Source organism: Mobula hypostoma, chromosome 2 (assembly GCF_963921235.1).
Source record: "Mobula hypostoma chromosome 2, sMobHyp1.1, whole genome shotgun sequence".
Taxonomy (NCBI): Eukaryota; Metazoa; Chordata; class Chondrichthyes; order Myliobatiformes; family Myliobatidae; genus Mobula; species Mobula hypostoma.
Window position 1 is genome coordinate 69045317 of NC_086098.1, and position 26945 is coordinate 69072261.

Genomic DNA, 26945 nt, shown 5'->3' on the forward strand with positions numbered 1-26945 from the left:
TTTCGGAAAGCTGATTTTGTTCAAACCCAACAAGTCACACATGCCAGAAAATGTTGGCCATCGTTTTTAAACTGTCCCTAGTGCATGGAAGTTGCACATTGCCAAAAGCACTTTACCACACCCACGTGTTCAGACCTGCACGTTCCCTGGTGATCTGTCTGTAAAGCCACGTAAAAACCATGCCAGCTCCTATATCCGGTTGAGTCCAGCTTGCGGGTGAGACTACAAAAGCTCTGCAGCGGTTTCTACCAAACTCAGAATCACCTGTTGGCTTTGAAAGTTGAATCAATTTAACTCTGATCCAAAGAAATTTGTCAGCAAGCGTTCGGCACGAACTAGAAGGGCCGAGATGGCCTGTTTCAGTGCTGTAATTGTTATATGGTTATAAGAAACAAGATGAAAACTAGACTATCAGTACTGAACTACAGGAAGTCACTGTTGACAGCATTTGCTTAAAAAAAGGTGAATTTTTAGTGAAGTTTTATGTAAAGGCGGAAATCAGTATTAAAAGGAGATGGTAAAACAGGTAAATGGACTTGGGAGATCAAATAGTGAGGCAGTCTGTGTTTTGGTGTATTATAGCTACGAACAGATAAAGCATTTAAAAGTCCTTTAGAGTCAGAAGTAGTTCTGTCATCACAGTATGTCCATGCCAACCATTATATTTTAACCTAAGCCTACTTCTTACCTGTGACCTCTGTGCCTTCCCAATCGAAGTGCTGTGTTTAGATGCTTGAATGTTAGAAGTATCTGACTCTACCACTGTCATAAGCACCTTTCCGGCTTCCATGCACTATGTAGAAAAAAATCTCCGTCTGATTCCCTCTGAACCTCTTACGCCTTGTTATGGGGGGAAATATGGATATTATCTGTCAATTATACTTCATGGTCTTTGTATTCCTAATTTTTATATAATTTCCTACACTCTATATTGCTCGGTGTTTTCTTCCATTTCCAGTGAGCTATACCTATCATATTCTTACATTTTATTTTACTGTAACCCTCCAATATCCCTTGATATCCAAAGTTCTCACGTCTTACTATCCTTGCCCTTTGCCCTTCCAGGAACTTGTCTGAACTCTTACTGTTCTCACTTTCAAAAGGTTCCCACTTGTATGCTATCCAATCCTCAAGCAGCTGCTGCCAGTTATTATTGAAATTGTGTTACATTATTGAAATTGCCATTTCCCCCAATTTAGAACCCTAGCTTCCAGACCATCCTTATCTCTTTGCATAACAACCTTGAAATTGCAGAATTATTAAGGCAGTCAATGGTAGGGAAGCTATTGGATAGGATACTGAAGAAAAGGCATTTGATCAGCGCTCTGATGGTTGGTTGATTCAAAGCATCAACATGCTTGATATCTAGGGTGAACAGTTAGTTTAGCTTCAGAACTAGCTTGTCTGTACAAGACAGAGAGCAGGAATGGAAAGCTGTTATTCTGCCTAGATGTCCACGAGGATCGCTGCTGAATCCTGTTGTTTATGATACATAGATGCATGGATTAGCAAGTTTGTGGGTGACAGCAAGACTGATACTGTTGTGGACAGTGTAACGGGCTATCAATTCGTACAGCATGGTATAGATCAGTTACAGATATGGCAAGGGAAGCGTCAGATGAAATTAATGGAACGATGTAAAAGACCATAAAAGCTATTCAGCCATCGAGTCTGCTCTGCCATTCCATGATGGCTGATTTATTATCCTCAGCCCTATTCTCCTGCCTTCTCCCTATGACCTTTCACACTCTGACTGATCAAGAACTATCAACTTCCACTTTAAATATACCCTCCAGTTTAAATATACCCAATGAATTGGCCACCACAGCCATCGGTGGTAATAGGTGCCACATACTCATTATCTTCTGGCTCAATGAATTTCTCCTCATCTCCATTCTAAATGGACATCTCTCTATTCTGAGGCTATGCCCTTTGGCCCTAATCTCCCCATAATATAGGAAACATCTTCTCCAAATCCACTCTGTCTCTAGGACTTTCAATACTCTATAGGTTTCAATGAGGTTCTCCACCACCACCCCCCCCCAATTCTTCTAAACTTCAGCAAGTGCAGACCTAGAACCATCAAATTCTTCTCATACGTTAAACATTTCATCCTCAGAATAACTCGTGATCCTTCTCTAGACCCCCTACAGTGCCAGCACATCCTTTCTTAGATAAGGTGCCCAAAATTGCTCACAATAGTCCGTGCAGTCTGACTAATGCCTTATAAAACCTCAGCATTACATCATTCCTTTTTATATTCCAGTCCCCTCAAAATGAATGTTAACATTGCATTTACCTGCCTTACTACCAACTCAACTTTCAAGTTAACTTTCAGTGAATCCTGCACAAGAACTCCCATGACCCTTTGCACCTCTGATTTTTGAATTTTCTTCCCATTTAGAAAATAGTTTGTCTTTATTCCTTCTTCCAAAGTGTGTGACCATACACTTCCCTATACTATATTCCATCTGCCACTTCTCCACTCATTCTCCCAAGTCCTTCTGCAGACCCTTGCTTCCTCAACACCACTTGCCCCTCCATCTATCTTCGCATCATTCACAAACATAGCCACAAAGCCACCAATTCCATCATCCAAATCATTGACATGTAAAGCAGAAAGAAGTGGTCCCAACACTAATCCCTGTGGAATAACTCTAGTCACTAGCAACCAACCAGAAAAGGCCCCTTTATTCCCATTCATTGCCTTTTTTCAGTCAGTCAATCTTCTATCCATGCTAGTATCTTTCCTGTAACGCCATGTGTTTTTATCTTGTGCGGCACCTTGTCAAAGGCCTTTTGGAGATCCAGTAAACAACGTTCACGAACAATTTTATCTATCCTGATTGTGGGCAAAATTACGCTGTAAGGAAACCATGTTGACGTTACCCTGTTTTTATCATGTGCCTCCAAGTACCCCAAATCCTCATCCTAAATATTAGACTCCAACATCTTCTCAATCACTGATGCCAGGCTAACATGCCAGTAATTTCCTTTCTTACAGAGCGTAGTGACTACTTGTAATTTTCCTGTTCTCGGGAACCATTTCAGAATCTATTGATTCTTGAAAGCATTACTAATGCCATCACAATCTTTCCAACTACCTCTTATAGAATCATGGGGTGTAATCCATCTGGTCCAGGTGACTTAACTACTTCAGATCTTTCAGCTTCCTCAGCACTTTCTCCTTAGTAATAGCAACTATACTCAATTCTCACCCAACACTCAAATTTCTGGCATACTGTTCGTGTTTTCCACAATGAAAACTGATGCAAAATGGTTATTAAGTTCATCCGCAATTTTTTGTCCCCCATTGCTACCTCTCCAGCATTATTTTCCAAAGATCCGATATCCACTCTCACTTCATTTCTACTCCTTATATATCTGAAGAAGGTTTTGATATTCTCACTTATATTATTGACAGGCTTACCTTCATATTTCATCTTTTCTCTCCTTATGATTTGTTTAGCTCTCTCCCTTTGGAGAGGGTCAGGGAGCTTCTCCAGTCATTGGCAAGCGTAGGTCAGTTATTGATACCGAAGCCTGTGTCCGCTGATGTATTGCATTGCTGACACACTAACAATGTTGTTCTGTACATCCATGGGTCATGAGCACTGGCAGTGGGGACTATCACTAGCTATTTCTCTGACCTAGAATCTGTTTTCACCAGCTCCATGTTTAGTCAGTAGTCAGATTAGACAGACTGGGTGCTGATGGGTGAGAGAATGCACTTGTCATGACATCAACCTGTTTTGGGGAGCAACTCTTACACCTTCCTTTTATTTTAGACACTGCTGACACTTGGCCCCCAACTATGGTCCATTAAACAACTGCTGTACCATATCGTCTCCTTTACCATGCAGTGTCTAGTCTCGCCTGGTTGCAGGCACACAAGACAAATCCTTTCGATGATGCCACAGCAGCTACATCCACAACAGTAACTTTGACCTCTCTTTCCCCCTCTGTTGGTCTATCTCATCGGCCTATGATACTATCGCGGAGTAAGTCGATCAGCATTTTCAGGAAGGCTCGGCGTCCCTCCCTGGATTATCCGACACCGAATACACCTCATTTGCTCAATATTTACAATTTGCATAATCCACTGCAGGCTCATCAGCTCTCTGAATGACTGACATTATTGTTGCCCGGTTACTCTCATCTCCTTCCAGTCACTGCCTCACTCCCCCCTTAAAAAAGCGACATCTCTCTTCATTCAACACACATAAAAGTTGCTGGTGAACGCAGCAGGCCAGGCAGCATCTCTAGGAAGAGGTACAGTCGACGTTTCGGGCCGAGACCCTTCGTCTCTCTTCATTGCTGATGTTCCTGGTAGTTGCCCATGTACCATCCTGCAATCCCTGGGCCATGCTATCCCACATATTCCTCGGGCACTTCGCTTTACCAAAACATGTATATCTTTCGGGTGCATCTGGTGAATTTCACTCATATTTCCTCAAGCTTGAGCCAGAATTCTGTATTCTCACAGGTGACTTTAAGTGAGGGCAGCTCTGACAAAATGACTGCTTCTCCCCAAAGATGAAGGGCTTATGGATGGTTGTAATTGGGGTCAAGGACTGGCTCGGGTCAATAGGTGCCATCCTGATGGATGTACAGTATCTGGCTACAATATTTCCCTCAAATATCTTCACACTAATTCCCACACTGTGCAAAATATAAATGGTGGATAAAAGTTAAACAGTACGTACTTAACCCCACAGTGTGTGCACTCTACAATCTGACACTTGTATGCATCTGAACTCATAATGCTTATTGTATTTCTTTGCATTTAAAAACTGTTATACCAAGGTTACAGACTGATTCTTAAAACACACAAACAAGTGTGCTACTATACAGTTCCTCCAAACAGGTATACACACACCCGACTGGCATCCTGAATTGTCAGTAACCACCCTTAGCAACTGGTGACCCTGCCTCACCAAGTTACCCAAAAAAATGTCTGTTCTCTTACACAAACACACATAAACACCACACTACTTTTATATCTACCAGTTCAGCTCTCCGCAGTGTTTGTGAGCCTTCATGAACCTGTGGTCAATGACCTGAAAAAATCTAAGCATGGGTGCTAATCTTAAAAATACTCACCTAATTAGACTGCTGAGATCACTGGCCACACGATGGGTCATGAACGTATCCTGGATGAGCCCCCAAATGTTGTGACTGTCAACAAAAGCCACCGGAGAGACACACAGCAGGTAGTATCAAGGTCATTATTTGGTGTACACATGCTAAATGTATTTGGAGTCACTCTGGAGAAAGGCTCCCTGAAACAACATTACATCACATTTTTAAATGCTGAGGATCAAAGGTAACCACAGGATAAATTTATAGTTACTCTGCATTGATAATGTTTCCTTCAAATTACATACAATTTTCAAACACCTAGATCTCCGCAACAACACTCCAGACACCCAAAATGAATGTTAACCATTGCAGTCACAGAGTCAAACAATTAAGCCCATGCAAACAACTTAGCCCAGGAAGGTCATTGTTCAGAGCTGCATTTTAAATTCAATCTACAATCCACATTCAGATCTGAAGACTGGTTGCTGTTGAAATTAATAGTTATTATTTTCCATAACTCCAGAAAACACCTTAACACTCCCCATGTTAAACTTCAGCTCATCCCACTGACTACAATTTTACCCCATCATCCGTTTGTCCTTCCTCACAATCTCACTACTTGTATATCAACTGCCCCATCCTCAGCTCTGTCAATCTGGTTCCTTGCCAAGTTAGTTTAAGCCCTCCCCAACAGCTCTCATAAACCTCCCTCCAGGATATTAAAAGAACAGTTTTTTTTCAATTACCTAAAAAGTAAAAGGGAGGTGAGAGTTAATATTAGACCACTGAAAAATAATGCTGGTTAGGTAGTAATGGGGGACAAAAAAAAGGCAGATGCATTTAAGTACTCTACATCAGTCTTTACTTTGGAAAGCAGTAGCTGTATGCCAGAGGTCTGTGAGTGCCATTGCTATTGCAAAGGAAAAATTGCTAGGCAAACTCAAATGTCTTAAGATGGACAGGTCATCTGGACCAGATGGACTATATCCCAGAGTCCTGAAAGAGGTTGCTGAAGAGATAACAGATGTGTTGGTCATGATCTTTCAAGAATCACTTGATTCTGGCATGGTCCCCGAGCACTGGAAAATGGCAAATGTCATTCCGCTCTTTAAGAAGGGAGGAAGACAAAAGAGAGGAAATTATACCCCAGTTAGCTTAGTCTCAGTGGTAGGGAAGATGTTGGAGTCCATTATTAAGGATGACATTTCAAGGTACTTGGACACTAATGACAAAATAAGTCATCATGATTTCTGTGAAGGGAAAACTTGCCTGACAAATCTGTTGGGAGTTCTTCGAGGAAGTAATTAGCAGGGTGTCAAAGGAGAGGCAGTGGATGTCATTTACTTAGATTTACAGAAGGTATTTGATAAGATGCCTCACATGAGACTGCTTAAAGAGATAAAATCTTATGGTGTTACAGGAAATATACTGGCATGGATAGAGGAATGGCTGACAGGCAAGAGGCAGTGAGTGGGAATAAAGGGGGCCTTTTCTGATTGGCTGCCAGTAACTTGTGGTGTTCCTCAGGGGTCAGTATTGGGACTGCTACTTTTTACATTGGTTGTCAATGATTTAGATAGTGGCTTTGTGGCAAAGGTTGCAGATGATATGAAGATTGGTGAAGGGGTAGGTCATGCTGAGGAAACAATGCGATTGGAGCAGGACTTAGAAAAATTGGAAGAATAGAGCAAAAATATGGCAGATGGAATATGATGTTGGGAAATGTATAATAATATGAACAATAGTGCAGACTTATCTAAATGGAGAGAAAATTCAAACATCAGAGGTGTAAAGGGACTTGGGAGTCCTCGTGCAAGACTCCCAGAAGGGTAATTCACAGGTTGAGTCTATGGTAAAGAAGGCACATGCAATGTTGGGGAATAGAACATAAAAACAAGGAGATAATGATGAGGCTTTATAAAACACCAGTCAGATTGCACTTGGAGTTTTGTCAGCAGTTTTGGACCCCTTATCTCAGAAAGGATATATTGTCATTGGAGTGTGTCTAGAGGAGGTTCACAAGGAAAATTCCAGGAATGAAGGAGTTAACATAGGAGCATTTGGCAGCTGTTAGCCTGTACTCACTGGAATTTAGAAGAATGTGTGGAGATCTTATTGAAACCTACCAAACGTTGAAAGGAATAGCTAAGGTTGATATGGAGAGGATGTTTCCTCTGGTGGGAGTATCCAGAACCTGAGGGCATAGCCTCAAAATGGAGGGGCGACCTTTTCGAACACAAGTGAGGAGAATTCTTTTTAAGCCAGTAAGTGGTGAATCTGTCCAATGCTTTGCCACAGATGTGGTGGAGGCCAGCTTGTTGGTATATTTCAAGCAGAAGTTGATAGATTCCTGTTTGGTTGGGGCATCAAGGGATATGGTGAGAGGGCAGGTCTATGGGGTAGGATAGGATCTGGGATCAGTCATGATGAAATAGAGGAATTGACTCAATGGGTTGAATGGCCTAATTCTGCTCCACTCTTTATGGTTTTATGGATGTTGGTCCTCCTTGAGTTCAGGTGTAACCCATTGTTTTTGTACAGGTAGTAGGTTACCCAGGAGAATTCCCAATAATCCAGAAATCTGAAACCCTTCCCCCTCATCAATTCCTAAATCACGCAGTCATCTGCCAAATCACCCTATGCTTACCTTGACTGGTGTATAATTAGCACTTCCTTATTGTAAACGGTATAGATAAGACAGATTTTGTTAAGTGTATCCAGGAAGAATTCCTGATACAGAATGTGGACAAGCCAACTAGAGGAGAGGTCACACTGGATCATGTACTAGAAAATGAACCTGGTCAGTTGTTGCATGTCTCGGTAAGTGAGCATTTCTTAACTCCCTGAAGTTTAGCATAGCCATAGACAAGATTTGGAGCAGATTGAATGGGAAAGTATTTAATCGGGGGAGGGCTAATTGAGGGTTTAGGCACGAATTTAGGAGCATAAATTGGGAGCTGATATTTTTAGGGAAATGCACAGAGGAAATTTGGAGTTTGTTTAGGGAGCACTTGCATGGCATTCTGGATTGTTCCATTGAGACAAGCTAATGGTAAGAAGAAGGAAACATGGTAAACAGGTGAAACTTTTAGTCAATTAAGGGTGCATACTTACGGCTTAGGAAGCAAAGATCAAACGGGAGATCCTTAGCTCTAGTGTGCACCAGTGAGAGACTTTGATGAATGTGAGGTCAGTGAAGAGCAGACAAACATGCTGGAACATATTGGGGTTAAAAACAAGACAGTGTTAGAGCTTTTGAAGAATATTAGAATAGTTAAGTCCCCAGGATGGAAAGGGTATACCCTATGTTACTATGGGAAGCAAGGGAAGAGATTACTGGGGCATCGAAGATGATTTTTGTCTGGCGACAGGAGTAATGCCAGGTGATTAAAGAATGGCAGATGTTGTTCCTTAGTTAAAAAAGGGTAACGGATAATTCTGGGAATTGTAAACCAAAGCAAAAACATTAAAGAGGGTTCTTTTGGACAGGCTTGATGAGCATTTGGCGAAGCATTGTCATATTATGGATAGTTAGCATAGCTTTGTGAGATGCACGTTGTGCCTGATTGCTGATTGACTTTTTGACGAAGTGACAAGACAAATTGACGGCAAGGTAGACCAGTGAATGAGGTATATATGGATTTTAGTAAGGTGTTTGACAAGGTTCAGCATGGAAGGCACATCCAGAAAGTCAAGAGGCATGGATTCAAACTTGGCAGGCGCACAAAAGGCAGAGAGTGTTCGTAGTTGGAGGATATTGGTGACGAGTGGTGTTCTACAGGGAGCTGTTCTGGTACCATCTGCACTTGGTGATTTCTATAAATGACTTGGAAGAGGAAATGAAATGGTGGATTAGTAAGTTCCCAGATGACATAAAGGTTGTGGTATTGTGGATAGTGTAGAAGGTTGTCATAGATTACAATGGGGCAAAGACTGGATGGGGAGCTGGGCTAAGAAGTGGCAGTTGGCATTCAATCCAGAAATATGTGAAGCAATAGACTTTGGAAGGTTGAACTTGATGGCAGAATTCTTAATAGCATCATTGTAAATGCAAGCAGGCTTTTTCCACTGAGGTTGGGTGGGACTTCAGTTGGAGGTTATGGGTTAAGGGTGAAAGGTGAAAAGTTTAAGAGGACATGAGGGGAAACTTCTTCACTCATAGGGTGGTGAGTGTGGAACAAGTTGTCAGCGCAAGTTGTGCATACAGGCTCGATTGATATTTAAGAGAAGTTTGGATTGGTACATGGATGGCAGTGGTATGAAGGGCTATGGTCTGGGTGCAAGGCAATGGGAGTAGGCGGTTTAAATGTTTCTGCATAGACTAAATGGGCCAAGGGGCCTGTTTCTGTCTGTACATTTCTATGACTCTGTGGAGGATCAGAGGTTACTGTGCAGTGGGTGGTTAAGAAGGTGTTGAGAAGTGTTTTGGCATTCACTAGTTTGAGGATTGAGTTCGAGAGCCATGAGGTAATGTCGCATCTGTATAAAACTCTGTCTCGAACATAGTGTTCAGTTCTGGTCAGCTCATTATAGGAGGAATGTGCAAGAATTAGAAAGGGTGCAGAGGAGATTTACCAGGATGCTGCCTGGACTAGAGAACATGTCTTATAAGAAACCTTTGAGTGAGCTAGGGCTTTTGTTTTTTGGAGCAAAGGAGGATGAGAGGCAACTTAAGAGTATAAGAGGCATAGACAGAGTAAGAGTGGCAATAACTAACACCAGAGGTCATCCTTTTCTGCTGAGTGGAGGATATTTAGGAGATATGTCAGAGGCTGGTTTGTCTTACACAGAGAATGAAAAGTACCTGGAACATAGTGCTGGGGTTGGTGATAGAACTTGATACGCCAGGGATGTGCTGATACATTAGAGACTTGAAAGAGAAATCGAGTGTTATCGGCTATGTAGAAGGGTAAGATTAGTAAAGGAAGGATGGCAAAACATTGTGAGCAGGAAGGTCTGTACTGTGCCTTGTGTTATCCATGTTTATATTTACTGTATATTATATTGATTTATATTTATATTGTATAAGTATATATTATTTATATCTATTTTATCTATACATATTTTTCTATGTTAAATCAGTTGAAACTGATCAGAATAGATGATGAATATGTGGCATAAGACATAGTCATGAATTTGAAGTTTTAACGATCATAGATGTAAATCAGGATATTGAAAGATCATAACATCTAAACTTAGTGCATTCTAAAACAAAATATTATTGTCAATGTTTCTATTTCTTTCTCCCTAGTTTGCTTACACCAATTCTTTCGTGTTCCTCTACAGATTGCAGAACTAGAGGACAATTCAATGCACTGTCACACCATTTCCGTGGCAAACGTTCACCTAAATACAGTTTCCAAGATGAATCGCCGTCAAAGGAATTGAGAAGTCCAACACATTCCAGGTTCATTTCACTTGAAACTGGATTGTGATATGTAATCTAGCAGTTTGCATATCTGGATATTTTTGGAAACGAAAGATAACTAATGAAATGCTTTACAAATTTCAGCACAAAACTAGGATTAATAAACTATCTGAGGACCCAAGCTTTGATTTAAAAATATTTTCCGTACAATCCCTAAAGAACCAAAATTTTAAAGTATGAACATGCTTATATTTTGAAGAATCTAGAAGAAAACTTTCAAAATAGTTTTTGATAACTATTTTTATCAATATATAATTGTAAAATCAGCACCATCGATTGCCCATTCTGTCTCTTTAGAGATGACTTTCTTGTGAGCTGTTGCTTTGCATAACAGTCATAGTGGTACAGCGTGCAAAGAGGCCCTTCAGCCACAAAGTCCACACCAGCCATCAAGCACCTATTCACACTAATCCTACACTATCCCATTTCGTGGTCACGAGATCAAGTGGGTTTATTGCATTCTCTCATTGCCTGCAATTGACAGAGTGCTGGTGAATTATTTCTTCTGGACTTGGATAGAAGCAATAGAACTAGGCAATACTCTATTGAAGTCTCCAACCCAGAGTAAATAGGTGTCCATGTTGCCTTCAATGATCAATATGGAGGAGACAGGTTTATCAGTTGCGCGGTTAATTGGTGGAAGTCAGTTGGAGGGTTCATTGCTGGTGTACACATGGAGAGGATGGACTATCACATGAGTGTTGCAAAAGATTAGGGGAAGGTGCTATTTCAATGACAAGACACAGTACAATGGGTGGAATAGCTTTTCTCCCGTTGTTCAACCCCTGTGCCCTTTAAAAGAATCTTTTCGAACAAAGTCCAAATTGGTTCCTATCGGTAACGTAAATATTGCAGCATGATTATGGGTTGGTGGTCTCTTCACATTCTTATGAATCAAACAACAATGTGAATTTTTATTTGTATGTAGAGTCAGTTTAAAAATGAGATTTCATCTTCTACAATGTGCTTTGAAAATAACACTTGGCTCCTGGCAAGTTCAGAGATGCATGCAGCAATGGATCAGATTAGCTTGGCCCTATACAAGCCTAAGCTAATTTATGTTATCTTTCATTGTATATCCATATAGTCACAAAGTGCAGAAACAGGCCTTCCACCTCCTGAGACCACACTGAACAATAATCACCCATTTACTTTAATCTCATTTCACTCCCTGCACAGTCCCCTCAACTCCATCCAGATTCTGTACCCATTTACACTTCAGGGTAGTTTACAGTAGACGGTTAACTTAACCCATCTACATGTCTTCAGGATGTAGGAGAGGACCAAAACACTGGGGAAACTGAGAGTCAAAGGGAAGATATGCAAATCCCACATAGAGCTAACCTGGGTCACTGGATGTGTGAGATCCTCAACATTATCAGATATCCCACTGCCGCCCAACTATTAGATGCATCAATGGGGAGCTTGCAATCTTTCTCAAAAGATAAACCAAGGTTGCCAAAATGGCTTCTTTCATGCCTGTTTCTCTTTTGAATCCTAGTCTGTTAACTGTAGAATCAATTTAATAGTAAATTACTACAATGTCTATAAAAAGTATTCATTCCCCTTGGAAGTTTTCATATCTTATTATTTTACAACCTTGAATCACAGTGGACTTAATTTGGCCTTTTTGACGCTGATTAACAGAAAAAGACGCTTGTGTCAAAATGAAAACAGATATATACAAAGTGACCATAGATTAATTGCAAATATAAAACACAAAATAATTGCACTCCCTTTAATATGACACATCAAATCGTCACTGATACAGTCAACATACATGAAAGTTGCTGGTGAACGCAGCAGGCCAGGCAGCATCTCTAGGAAGAGGTACAGTCGACGTTTCGGGCTGAGACCCTTCGTCAGGACTAACTGATACAGTCAATTGGTTTTAAAAGTCATATAATTAGTTAAATGGAGATCACCTGTGTGCAGACAAGGTGCTTCGATTGACTGTAGTAAAAGTACACCTGTATCTGAAAGGTCCAACTGCTGGTGAGTCAATATCCTGGTAAAAATTACACCATGAAGACAAAAGAACACTCCAAGCAACTCTGCGGAACAGTTATTGGAAGCACAAGTCAGGAGATGGATACAAGGAAATTTCCAAGTCACTGAATATTCCTTGGTGTACAGTTAAGTCAACCATCAAGAAATGGAAAGAATATGGCACAGGTGTAAATCTGCATAGAGCAGGCCATCCTCAAAAACAGTGTGACCGTGCAAGAAGGGATGAGTGAAGGAGTCCACCAAGAGACCTATGACAACTCTGGAAGAGTTACAAGCTTCAGCGGCTGAGATGGGAGAGATTGCATATACAACAACTATTACCCAGGTGCTTCAGCAGCCACAGCTTTATGAGAGAGTGACAAAGAAAAAGTCAACTCACATGAAAAAAAACAACTCACATGAAATCTCAGCTAGAGTTTGCCAGAGAGTATGAGAGAGACTGTGAAATCAACTGGAAGAAGATTGTATGGTTTGATGAAACCAAATTTGAGCTTTTTGGCCATCAGCCTAAATGCTATGTTTAGCATAAGCCAAACACCAAACATCATCAAAAACACACCATCCCTACCGTGAAGCATGGTGGTGGCTGCATCAGGCTGTGGGGATGGTTCACTGCAGCAGGACCTGGAAGGTAGAGGAGAAAATGAATGCAGCAATATACAGGGAAATCCTGTAGGAAAACCTGATGCGGTCTACAAGGGAACTGCGACTTGGGAGAAGATTGTTTTCTTGCAAGGCAATAACCCCAAGCATAAAGCCAAAGTGACACAGGAATGGTTTTAAAACAACAAAGTTAATGACCTGGAGTGGCCAAGTCAAAGTCCAGACCTCAATCCAATTGAGAATTTGTGGCTGGACTTGAAAAGGGCTGTTTACTCATGATCCCCATGAAATCTGATAAGATTAACCAGTTTTGTAGAGAAGAATGGGGAAAAATTGTAGTGTTCAGATGTGGAGACCTATCCACACAGACTCAAGGCTGTAATTGCTGCCAAAGGTGCATCAGCTATATTCTGACTTGAAGGGGATGAATAGTTATGCAATCAATTATTTTGCGTTTTATATTTGTAATTAATTTAGATCACTTTGTAGAGATGTTTCCACTTTGAAATGAAAGTCTTTTTCTGTTGATCAGTGTCAAAAAAGCCAAATTAAATCCGGTGTGGTTCAATGTTGTCAAACAATGAAATATGAGAACTTCAAGAGGGGTGAATACTTTTTATAGGCACTCTAAGTGTTTTAAAATTGGCACAAAAGCTTTCTATTTACATCTGATTTTACTAATGTCATTTTCCTTTCAAAAATATCCTTTCAGTTCTCTGAATGTGTTTCATGCTGACAATCGAACTTTGATGTTGAATGCCACTTCTGTAAGAGCTGATGACAGTGCAAATGATTTTCGCCATTTTATGACTGACGTACAGAAGACCATTGCTGCTCTTCAAAATCAGGTGTGGAGAGGTTTATTGGTTTAAAAAAGAAGAGATGTGTTGGGACTTGTGCATTGATAAGTCAGGTTGTGGTATGTTAACAAATGGTTTGTTTGTTGATCCAGGAATGCTGTGTCCAACTGAACTTAATGTTAGCATGGGACTGGAGGTGGGTAGGAAGGCTTGGTGAGGCGGTGGCAAATTGGAAAGGATAAGGGCAAGGATTATGTGTGAAAGTGGAAGGAGAGTGAACTTGGTAGGTGGGTTGAGGACATTGTTCAAGCTGGGCAACTGATACTTGGAAAGGGATCATTGGTAGTTCGGAGAAGATGTGGGGCAAAGTTTGTCAGTGGATCAGTTATTGGATTATGGAATTATAGCCTGGGGCAATTGTTGGCAAATCGGTGTTTGGGTGGTGGTGGTCTTTTGGGGTGTGGTGTTGGGGTAAGAGGGAGTTGGAGGCCAGTTGATTTCTCCTGGAGATTGGAGTGGAGATTGAATGCTTGATAGAAAGATATTATATAGTCTAAGGAGGTAAGTAGTGAAGTAGGTAACTTGTGCCTGATGCTGAACTCCTCTGGGATCATCCATGCATTACCCGATCAGTTAGGTGGAAAATCTGGAAAATTGCAAAGAAACTAAATCAATATTTTTGTGAACCTGATGCTGTCTTTCAGCTCTCTGCACTGTTCCATTCTCGCAAGATGCAGCTCTGGCTGCATAGGTTGATCGGTAGTGGGTAGAGATCTCCTATGTCTCCAATTGTACCAATCAATGACTTGCTTTGTGTCCTTGCGTAGATTAAAAAACTTGAAGCTCGTCTCAATAAATCTAGTTGCACTGATGCAAAAGCAAGGGAACGATCCAACAATGAGATATGGAAAGAGGACACCTGCACCACCTGCAAATGCAAGGTAAGATCGCAAAGCTTTGAGGCAGCAGCAGTACCTTTTAAGCCAGTGGAATCTGAGGGGCTGCTTGTCATAGCTCCATACATAAACAACTTGTATTGTAATTGTACTTGGTTAAGGTATGAAGAAACTGCATTGAAGTTCTCTATAAAATTATATGGCCTAGGAGGAAACTATTCAAAGCCAATGCATCCTTTAAAAAATCTAATGAGAATAATTCCCCTTTCTGGCTCTTGGTCTTCAAATTTGTCATTCAGGATCTATGATTTATCTTCGAGTCATTTTGGACTGCGAGTCTTTCTTTCTTTTACTCTGGTGAAAACATGAGACACAAGAGACTGCAAATGTAGGAAAACTGTATCAACGCGCACAAAATGCTGGAGGAACTCAGCAGGTCAGCCAGCATCTATGAAGGGAAATGAATGGTTGCCGTTTCAAGCCAAGACGTTTCATCGAGACCTGACCAGCTGAGTTCCTCCAGCATTCTGTATATGCCGGTGAAAACCTTTTTTATTTGACGACCCTGTTACCTATCATCTGAAGTCTGTATGGATCTTTCTTAAAAGAAATGGGTCCTTCTAATGGGCCATGTCTGGACTTATAACAATATTGTATCTGCCCTTAGGTACACCTAGTTTTTGAGAAAGCAGCCCCATCTTTCTCTACAATTTCTCTAATTCTGGCAACATCCCCATGAGTTTGTACTGTACCTACCTTAGTGCCAGCTTGTTCCTGTCCCACTGAACTCACTGCATACCTTGACGCAGTTTTGTTTCTCCTGGTTCAGTCCCTTCCTACTTACTTCTGTTAGACTTCACATGCTCTGGATCTTTTCAATCATTCATGTTCTCTGGCCCTGAGCATCTTATTTTCACCATGGATGTCCAGTCCCTATATACCTCCATTCCCCACCAGGGAGGCCTCAAACCTCTCTGTTTCTTTCTGGACACCAGACCCAACCAGTTCCCCTCCATATCCATTCTCCTCCATCTAATGGAACTTGTCCTCACTCTCATAATTTCTCCTCCCACTTCCTTCAAACAAAAGGTGTAGCCATGGGCACTCGCATGGGTCCCAGCTATGCCTGCCTGTTTGTCGGCTACATGGAATGGTCAATGTTCCAAGCCTATACTGGTGTCACTCCCCCACTTTTCCTGTGCTGCATTGACAACTGCATTCAGCCGCTTCCTGCACCCATTTGAGCTTGTCGACTTCTTCAGCTTTGCCTCCAACTTCCACCCTGCCCTCGAATTTACCTGATCTATTTCCAATACCTCTCTCCCCTTTCTCAATCTCTGTCTCAATCTCTCTGTCTCTGTTCCTAGAGACCGCTTATCCACTGATTTCTATTACAAACTCAGACTCCTGCAGCTCCCTGGACAATACTTCTTCCCACCCTTGTAAAAATCCATCCCCTTCTCTCAATTCCTCTGTCTCCACCACATCTGCTCTCAGGATGAGGTTTTTCATTCCAGAACGAAGGAGATGTCCTCCTCCTTTCAAAGAAAGGGGCTTCCCTTCCTCTTCCATCAGCGCTGCCCTCAACCGCATCTCTTCCATTTTGTGCATGTCTGCCCTCACCTCATCTTCATGCCACCCTACCAGGGATAGGGTTCTTCTTGTCCTCACCACCCCACCAACCTCCGTGTCCAGCACATAATTCTCTGTGACTTCTGCCATCTACGTAACTTCCGCTCTCTATGCACTCCCTTGTCCATTCATCCCTCCCCACTGATCTCCCTCCTGGCACTTATCCCTGCAAGCTGAACAAGTGCTACACCTCCTCCCTCATTACCATTCAGGGCCCCAAACAGTCCTTTCAGATGAGGCAACACATCACCTGAAAGTCTGTTGGGGTCATCTATTGTATCCGTTGCTCCCGGTGTGGCCACTTGTATGTCAGTCAGATCTGACATAGATTGGGAGATCGCTTCGCCAAGCACCCATGTTTCATCCGCCAGAAAAAGTGTGATCTCCCAGTGGCCATCCGTATTAATTCCACTTCCCTTTTCCCATTCCAACATGTCCATCCACGGCCTCCTCTACTGTCGCGATGAGGCTACACTCAGGTTGGAGGAGCAACACCTTGTATTCCATCTGGGTAGCCTTCGACTTGATGGCATGATCATTGCCTTTTTGAACTCCCAGTAATACCCCCCACCTTTCTCTGTTCCCCATCTCCTCTCCCCTTTCTCACCGTATCTTGTTGCCCACCTATCTACCATTAGATTCCCCCTTCTCCAGCCCTGATCTCTTTCACCAATCACCTTCACAACTCTTAACTTCCCCCCTCCCCCCACCTTCCCAGCTTCACCTGTCACCTTGTATTTGTCCCTCCCCTCCCCCCACCCACTAACTCGGACTCTTCATTCTTTTTTCTCCAGTCCTGCTGAAGAGTCTCTGCCCCAAATGTCGACTGTACCCTTTTCCTTTTCCATAGCTGCTGCCTGCCCTACTGAGTTCCTCCAGCATTTTGTGTCTGTGATTTGGATTTCCAGCGTGTGCAGATTTTCTCTTGTTAGTGCCATCCTGTCCATTCTCTGATGACTTCACATGTACCAGTATTGTAGCTGTGGACAAACGTCTAATAGCATGACTCCTGATTGTATGCCTTGCCTTAGCTACCTGCTCTGCTACTATTGACTTCTACTCCAAGATCTCCCTCCTCCTCTAAACTATACTGCAAACCACACTTTTCTCTCTACGTACATTAGCTTGCATTTCTCCAAAAGGAATTCCACCCAATCAGTCTGTTTAAAAACTCCTTGAGATCTGCAGCTTTCTACCCTTCTGTCAATCATGGCTAAAGGAAAAGGCTCCAGGCCCCGACAACGATCCGGCATTGGATCAGCTGTTTGAGTGGTGTCGCAACACAAACCTTGCAGTCAACATCAATAATACCAAGAAATTAATTGTGGACTTCAGGAAGGGGTATTGGAGGGAACTCACACCAGTCTTCATCGAGGGATCAACAGTGGAAATGCTGAGCAATTTCAGTTTGCTGGTGTCAACATCTCTGAAGACCTATTCTTGGCCCAACATATTGATGCAAATTCAAAGAAGGTGCAACAGCAGCTACATTTCAATAGGACTTTGAGGAGACTTACTATGTCACCAAAGATTCCCACAAACTTTGACAGATGTACCGTGGAGAACACTCTGATTGCATCACCATCCGGTACGGAGGGGCTGCTGCACAGGATCGGGAAAACCTGCAGAACTTCGTAAACTCAACCAGCTCCATCATGGGCACTCGTCTCCTCAGCATTGAGGCCATCTCAAAAAAGCAATTCCTCAAAAATGAGGCATTCATCATTTAGGACCCCCATCACCCAGAATACGAAGACACACACACACACACACACACAATTTTCCAGGATCAGCTTCTTCCCTTCCACCATCAGTTTTCTAAATGGGCTATGAACCCAAGAGTGCACTATTCTTGTGTACTGGATAGTACTGCTGCAGCAGAACAGTAAATTTCACGACATATGCCGGTGATAATAAACCTGATTCTGATAGAATTGAAGATTTGTGTTTCAGAGCTTGCTGCACCCTTAGCCGGTTTGTTTCAGTGCAGCCGCAATTCTGACATCTACCCAACAGTGTGAAAAATTGCCCAGATATGTCCTGTCCACAAGAAGTAGGACAAATTCATTCTGCTAGATCCTGCCCCATTTGTTAACTCGGTCATCTGTAAGGTACAGTGGGGGGACAGTCATTATGCAGTCCAGCGGCACGTAGCAACAACTTGCTGACGTAAACTCATTTGGGTTCTGCCAAAGTCTCGCAGCTCCTCACCTCATTCCAGCTGTGGTCCCAAGCATAGACAAAAAAGAGCTGAATTCCAGAGGTGAAGTGAGAGTAACTTGTGCAGATTGTGCCGTGCTCAGCATCGACTGCACTTCTCAGATACTGAAGCAATCCATACTCCACGATAGCTTGACACCGTTTGAGATAATGCAGCCTGCTTGATAAGGCACCCCATCCACAACCATTCACTCATTCCACCACCGATGTGCTCTCTAGCAGCAGTTTGTACCAAATACTGGATATACAGCAGCAACTCACCAAAACTCCATAGACAGCACCTTCCAAACCCACAGCCTCTGTCAGCTGAAAGGACATTGGCAGCAAAACATCACCACCTGGAAGTTGTCCTCCAAGGCACATAGGACCCTACCATGGAAACAGATCACCGTCGCTGGGTCAAAATACTGGAACTCCTTCCTTAACAGCCTTATGGGAATACCCATATCGTAAGTACTCCAATGATTCAAGAAGGCAGCTCTCCACCATCTTCTGAAAGTCAATTAAGTACTGCTCAACCTGCAAAGCCCACACCCCTTGAATGGGAAAAATGTACTCCTCTTTATTGTATTCCCAATATTAAATCAAATCATCGATGTATACTGAAAATAATAAATAAAATAATCTGGTGTTATCTGTATTTTCTGCAAATTTAGTTCAGAAGGCAGGATTCCTTTGGCTTTCCAGATTTCCATTTGAACCTGTGTGCTGGTCTCTTTGGTGTATGTGTGTCATTTTTATCCATTTAAGTAATATTTTCATTATTCATTCTTCCTTCCAAAGTTCACGTTTTCCCACATTGTAGTCCATTTGCCAACTTTTTGTCCACTCAAATCTCTGTAAATTCATTTCATGCCAGCTTGCCTTGTCACTTAATTTTGTCTCATCCACAACGTAAGTTGTTTTTATACAGAGTGATTGATATCTGGAGTAGTTTGCTGGAAGAGATGGAATTAGGTACAATTATTATGCTTAAGAAACATTTGGACAGACACCTGTAAAGGTAGGATGAGGGAGAATATGATCCTAATTTGTGCAGATGAGATTATCATAAATGCTCCATAACAACAAATTTCACAACCTATGTCAGTGCTATTAAACCTGATTAATGTGGGTGGACAAAAATGTTGGCATGGACATGGAGGGCCAAAGGATCTGTTTCTATGCTGCAGTATCCATGGTGAAGAAACATCTGTTATATGACCACCTTATTCCTCTTTATATACTTAAAAACTGAACATAAGAGCTTCTTTATACATCTAGTTTGTCCAAGCAGCTTGTTTCTCCTTCTTGACTTATCTTGTACTTAATTGCAGGATACAGGATTCTAAATTTATCCCAGTTTTTGGGCCTACCTCTGATTATTTCCACCTCATGTTTTTTTTTCAGTTTAATCCCCTTCTCAGTTGACGGAATGACCGACCACATTTTTGTCATTCTTATGTACTTTGTTTACCAGTATTGGACTTGCTTTATTTCTTTTCAAGAAAGGAATAATTTCCACCTTTTTAAAGACATTATTAGATGGTCTTACAGTTGAGCATTAACATGAAGTGTAAAGTTGTTCAGAAATGCTCACTAGTCATCAGCCACAGATTATGGTCTGCTTGATATTTAATTCTGAGAAGAAAGCAGTAAGTGGCTAATTGGTATAGGGTAGGTTGCAATGCTTCATTTACTTAACTCGTACTTGAAACCAACAGGCACCAGGCTGGTGGTGAGACGGGCCCTCCCAGTCAGATCCCTCCTGTACGCCCGGAACGTCGTCTCCACACCCCACTGCCCACGGGAGGACTGTAGTGAGGAGGAGTCTATGACCCACCTCTTTGCGCACTGTCAGTTCGCAGAGAGAGTGTGGAGGAGGATGGACAGGCTAGTGTCACGTTTCATCCCCAGCAGCTACGTAACAGAGGACTCTCTGATCTACGGGCTGTTCCCAGGGACGCACACGGGGACCAACATCCGGTGCTGCTGGCAGATCATCAACTCGGTGAAAGACGCTCTTTGGTCGGCCCGAAACTTAATGATCTGCCAGCACATGGAGATGTCCATGGGAGAATGCTGCCGACTGGCACATTCTCGGCTGCAGGAGTACGTGCTGAGGGACGCACTGAAACTTGGTGCAGACAATGCAAGGGCCCTGTGGGAAGGACCATGGTTTAGGGTTTTTCTCCTGTGGGAGTGGGAGGGGTTGGGTGGCCGGGAATATACCCCTCAACAATGGTGTGGGAAGGTGAACTGACGGAGTGCCGTGTGGGTGGCCAAAAGTATGGATATCTAGAGACTATAAGGGAAATGTATGTAACGGATTGAGAGTCATTGAATGGTTTATTGTATATAATTTTATTTTTGAATAAAGTATATTTGGAAATTTTAAAAAAACGCGCACTTGATACAAGCCAGTTTTCTGTTACATTTTTCAGGAGGGACAGCTTACCTGCTTTGTTGAAACATGTCCTCTAGTCAGCTGTGTTAATCCCGTACAGATGGAGGGAGTTTGCTGTCCAGTATGCACAAAACAAGTCTTGAGACAAGATGTGAAATCCTAAACACCCACTGCAGAACTGAAGGAGATGTATGGTTTTTTATATTCTCCAATGAGTTGTGATGTCTGGATGTCAGCGTGAATACTGTGTGCTTTCAAAACTACCCATGAGTATCCAGTCAAAAATGGAAAGAAAACATCAATTTGAAGAAATCCCAAGAAATATTAAACAGGAGTGTTTGAATGCATGCTTTATGTTAACTGGTTATAAATCAGTTACGTAGTTAAACATTATATGTGCATGTATCGTGTATGTACCGTCAAAGAGAACCACAATGCAAAAGTATTGAAAGGGAAGTAGTTTTTTTTAAATCTATGACAGGGTGATTTCAATTTGTCTTGCCATGTTTTCTTAGTAAGAAGCTTCTCAGGTTTGAAATGCCAAAATGAAAGTGGTGCTACGTGTATCATCTTGTATCTGATATTATAATGAATAGCAGGAGCTAACATACCATAACATTTCCAGACTCCTTTATTTGCTTAAAAGCAAAATCTATGTCAAAAACTCCTCTAGTTCAGCATACATATGTTCAAATGTCTTTGCTTTTTGAATGAGTGTGAAAAATAGTTTGAGGATGAACAAAAACACTAAAGCAGTGTTTTTTTTTATATAAATATATATATTATTTTTTACTCTGTTATAGAGTCCCAGGAGTTTTATGTGCTAGAAATCATAAAGTCTTCCGCCCTTCCAAGGTGTTGAGACTTGCAGGCTGTTCTTTTAGTTACTGTGGCTCTGCTTGGAAATAATGTGAAGATGTATTTGTACTTATCGGACATTTGGTACATAAGATGCCTACTAATATGCAGGTTGGTGTACATACTACATTAAAAAAAGTGTTTGTGGTTTTTCACTAATTGGCACTATGTCAGCATTCTCACACAATGGGGAAGAGTTTTTATCAATCTAGATTAGAACACTTAAAGTTTTTTTGAAATTTTTTGTGGCCTGGCTACTGAATTTTCAGCTCTAACCATTACACCTTAGATTTATGGCATTTTGCACTTCCTGATTTTTTTTTTGGATACCTTTATGAACTGGTGGTTTTTTACATTGTTGGAATTTGTTACTGTATACAGGCATAAGAAGTGGGGGAGAAGGGGTGGGAGGTCAAGATTTTAAAGGGCTTTCTTACTCCCTGATTATTCACCGAAAAGCTGTGCTAACCGATGGAAACAGTATTAAATACCATCGAACATTTCTAATCATTATTTCTTTATTGTTGGGAAGAAATATTATTTATTTACTCAGTCATCTGTGAATCGGTGACTTTGATTCATCAATGAAGGATATGTAAAAGAAATTAAAAGGAACAATTAGTCATACCTCAACCTTTTCACTCAAGGTGCTAATTCATTTAAAAGCAACATTAAGTTACTTTAAAAGAAAATGTAGCCATATTTGCAATCTGCCAAAATGTGTTATAAATTTATTAACATGGACCCCCTTTTAAGTTATTTTAATTGCGATAAGATCTGGGGTGGAAAAAAAAGTCTTCACAGTAGTAACAAAATCTTTTTTTTTCAGTATTTCTAGATGAAAGCATACCAGATATTTACAGGACAAGTTAATTTTTATGACTTTTAATGTTGAGGTAACCTTTTCCCAGAGCTGCTTGAGCACAAAGGAACAATGTTGTATTGTGGAGAACATTAGCTGTTATTTCTGCTCAGAAGTTATGCATGGGTTTCATTTATGTTTGGAAATTGGGTGTATTTTTGTTTTGAGAACATACAAAGAACTGGTGAAAGCTTCACAGGCCTAGTGGCTTCTCCAGTGTTGTATGATTTTTTTTTGCAGGCTATGTTACGGATTAATGAATTGTTCTGTTTAAACAGTGCAAGGCAATTCTGCTGCTTTGATATTATTTTTCCTTTTTCCTAACAGCAGTGCTGATTAGTTTTTATACTGAATGTTGTCCATGTTGAATTTGTTGACACTGTCCTGATGCTGATAGTCTTAATAGCCATATTAGTTTAATGAGACAGAACAGGAGAACAGCCTATGCTCTTTACATAGCATAAAATAATAAATTTACCAAAGAGATGTTTGCACTGTGTAATACTTTTGTACAAACCAAATTAAACAGACCGCAATATCTGAAATAATGCAGTGTCATTTTCATAGTGCCATTCAGTTACTCTTGGCTTCATTAAAGGTGTTGGTGGAATAATCCACTTCTTGATTAGCAGATAGTATTAGCAGTCTGACTTTTTCCATTCAGGATCATTCATAACAACATAGTTTGGAGGATGCATTCTCTATCGCCCTCTCAAGAAGATCTGGAAGGTCATGACAAAAGTTCAAATCACATGAGTTAGATTACACTGAAGGCAGGCCTGAGCTTCTAAAATTTAATAAAAGAAATTGCTGTTGCAATTACAGTCATCTGTGAATGCACACTGCAATGTAGAGGCAATGTAAATGCTTGAAGTCCGTCCCTGCATTTTTCATTGAACCTGAGAGTCTTGCAGGATGTCGTGCGTTTGTACCAGAGCTGCTCCATATCAGGCCCCCCAGTTTACTGCAACTAAACCTTGTGCTTCTGAAGCAATCCTACTCATTGTGGAATGCAATTGCTGACCAGTATGAGAAAATTAAGTGGTTAGTTCCTTAATAGCAATGTCCCTAATTTACATAGATTAATTTAAAAACTGTTAAATATTGCTAATTGTTTTAGTTGCTTTTCATCTGTTTTTCAATGATTTTGACCATGGGAGCAATTTGTTCAGAGTGGGAAAAAGCCTTTAACAGGATGAGCAGTTGGAAGGCTGTCAGGAGAGTCCGTGGACAGAGTCTTAGATTCTGCTCTGCTTTGCGGTGCCGGGAAGATGTTAGGAGCTACAGTGACAAATGCAAGAAATGAGCCTGACCCCCAGCACAATATAACTGACTGATTTCAGACTTATTGGAAAAGCAGTGTCACAGTTAGATAGGATGGTGAAGGTACTGTTTGGCACATAGTCTTTCATCAGTGGGGGCACTAAGTATAGGAGTGGGGAAATTGGTGCCTGGACTTGAGAAATTAAGTTACAAGGAGAGGTTTTGTGGACTAAGACTTTATTCCCAGGAATATTGAAGGTTGAGGGGTGGCCAGACAGAGGTAAGGTAAACCTATTAACCTATATTATTTTTTGGAGAAGAATAGAGTAATAGAGCAATACAGCACAGAAACAGGCCCTTTGGTCCATCTAGTCCGTGCTGAACAATTAATCTGCCAAGTCCCATTGAACTGCACCCGGTCCATGGCCTTTCCTACCCCTCCTAACCATGTAGTTATCCAAATTTCTCTTAGATACTGAATTTGATGCACCACTTCTGCTGACAGCTGGTTCCGCACTCTCACTACCCTCTGAGTAGAGTTCTCTCTCATGTCCCTTTAAAGATTTCATCTTTCATGTTTAATTTCTGACCTCTAGTTTTAGTCCCACCCAACCTCAGTGGAGAAAAAAATCCAGATTGCACTTATCTATATTCCTCATGATTTTGTACACATCTACCATACCTTCCTTCATTCTGCAGTCTAGGGAATAAGTCCTAACCTATTCAGCTTTTCTCTATGATTCAGACACTCAAGTCCAGCAATATCCTTGTAAATTTCTTCTGCACTCTTTCAATTTTATTGATAACCATCTTGTAGGTAGATGACCAGATCTTCATGCAGTACATCTTAAATATAACATCGCAACTTCTGTACTCTGTACTTCAATTTATGAAGGTCAGTGTGTCAGAAGCTCTCTTTATGACCCTATCTACCTGTGATGCCACTTTCAAGGAATTATGAATCTGTATTCCCAGATCCTTCTGTTCTAAGCACTCCTCAGTGCCCTCCCGCTCAATGTGTATGTCCTACCCTGGTTTGTCCTCCCAAGGTGCAGCATCTCACACTTGTCTGCATTAAATTACAACTCCCATTTTTCTAGCTGATCCAGATCCCCCTACAAGCATTGATAGCTTTCCCTGCTGTCCACCATGCCCCCAACGTTGGTGTCATTTGCAAATTTGCTGATCCAGTTTACCACATTATCATCTAGATCATTGATATGCATGACCCAACAACAGATCCAGCATGGATCCCTGTGGCGCACCACTAGTCACAGGCCTCCAGTCAGAAAGACAACCATCTGCTACCACTCTCTGGCTTCTCCCACAAAGGCAATGTCTAATCCAATTTACTACCTCTTCCTGAATGCCGAGCACCTGAACCTTCTTGACCAACCTCCCATGAGGGATCTTGTCAAAGGCCTTGCTACAGTCCACGTAGACAACATCCACGGCCTTGCCTTCATCAACATTCCTGGTAACTTCCTCAACAAACTATAAGATTGGTTAGGCACAACCTACCATGCATAAGGCCATGTTGACTATCCCTAAACAGCCCTTGTCTATCCAAATACTTATACTTCTGATCCCTTCAAATATCTGACAAAAACATGCCTATTACTGACTTCAGACTCATGGTCTGTAATTTCCCAGCTTATTCTTAAAGCCTTTCTAGAACAACATAACATTGCAGCTCACTAGCTAGAGATGTTCCAATAACTCCTCAAGTCCCTCATTTGTTCCTTGCTGCCTGTACTTGTCATGTATCTCCTCAACCCAGGTCTCAATATCTCTCGCATGTTGTCCTTGCTTATTCAGACAGAAACATACAAACTCTACTCTCAAAATTTCCCTTTTGAAGGCCTCCCACTTACCAAACACAATTTTACCAAAAAACAACCCGTCACAATTCACACTTGTCAGTTCCTTTCTGCTGCTATCAAAACTGGCCTTTCTCCAGTTTAGAATTCCATCCCAAGGATCAGACCTATCTTTCTCAATAATTATCTTGAAACTAATTGCATGAGGATCACTCGATGCAGTGTGTTCCCCTACACAAACTTCTGTTACTTGCCTTGTCTGGTTCTGTAATAGAATGTCCAGTATCACACTCTCTCTAGTTGGGAGTACTATATATTGTTTAGGAAAACTTTCCTGAACACATTTAACAAACTATCCCATCCAGACCTTTACAGTATGGAAGTTCCAGTAAATATGTGGAAAGTGGAAATCACCTACTGTCACAACCTTGTGTTTCTTGCAACTGCCTGCAATCTCTCTTTACAAATTTTCTCCTCTAATTCCCGCTGCTTGAAGGATAGTTCCATTAATGTGGTCATCCCATTGTTATTCTTCAGTTCCACCCATATAGCCTCAGTAGACATGCTCTCCAATCTGTCCTGTCTGCGCACTGCCGTGACCTTTTCCCTTACTAGTAATGCAAGCCCTTCCACTCTATCACATCTAAAACAAAGGAACCCTGGAATATTAAACTGCCAGTCCTGCCCATCCTGCAACCAAATCTCACTAATGACTGCAATGTCATAATTACATGTGCTAATCCATGTCGTAAACTCATCAACCTTTCCGACAATACTCCTTCTATTGAAATATACACAATTCAGAACATCAGTCCCACTGTGCTTAACGTTTTGATTCCTATATTCATATGTAGGCTCAATAATGTATTTTCCCACAACCACTCCAGTATCTCTAGTTTAAACCCTCTGGTGCAGCACTAGCAAACCTTGATATTATTCCACCTCCAATTCAGGTGCAAGGTGTCCCATCTGTACAGGTCCCACCTTCCACGGAAGAGAGACCAATGATTCAAAAATCTGAAGCCCTCCCATCTACACCATCTCCTTAGCCATGTATTATCAACCCCTCAGTGGCCTGAATGATC

The 26945-nt window shown here is 41.5% G+C and overlaps 1 protein-coding gene across 2 annotated transcripts in view; it reads left to right on the top strand.

Annotated features, from left to right (window-relative positions):
- Positions 1-23367, top strand: part of LOC134340914 (peroxidasin homolog) — a 294279-nt gene extending 270912 nt beyond the window's left edge. For both annotated transcript variants that reach the window (XM_063038509.1, XM_063038513.1), the window contains 4 exons: positions 10369-10489; positions 13836-13971; positions 14751-14864; positions 21095-23367. In XM_063038509.1, coding sequence (XP_062894579.1) covers positions 10369-10489; positions 13836-13971; positions 14751-14864; positions 21095-21220 — 497 coding nt within the window. In that variant the 3' untranslated portion in view covers positions 21221-23367. The remainder of the gene's footprint in view (positions 1-10368; positions 10490-13835; positions 13972-14750; positions 14865-21094) is intronic.
- The last annotated feature ends 3578 nt before the right edge of the window (positions 23368-26945 follow it).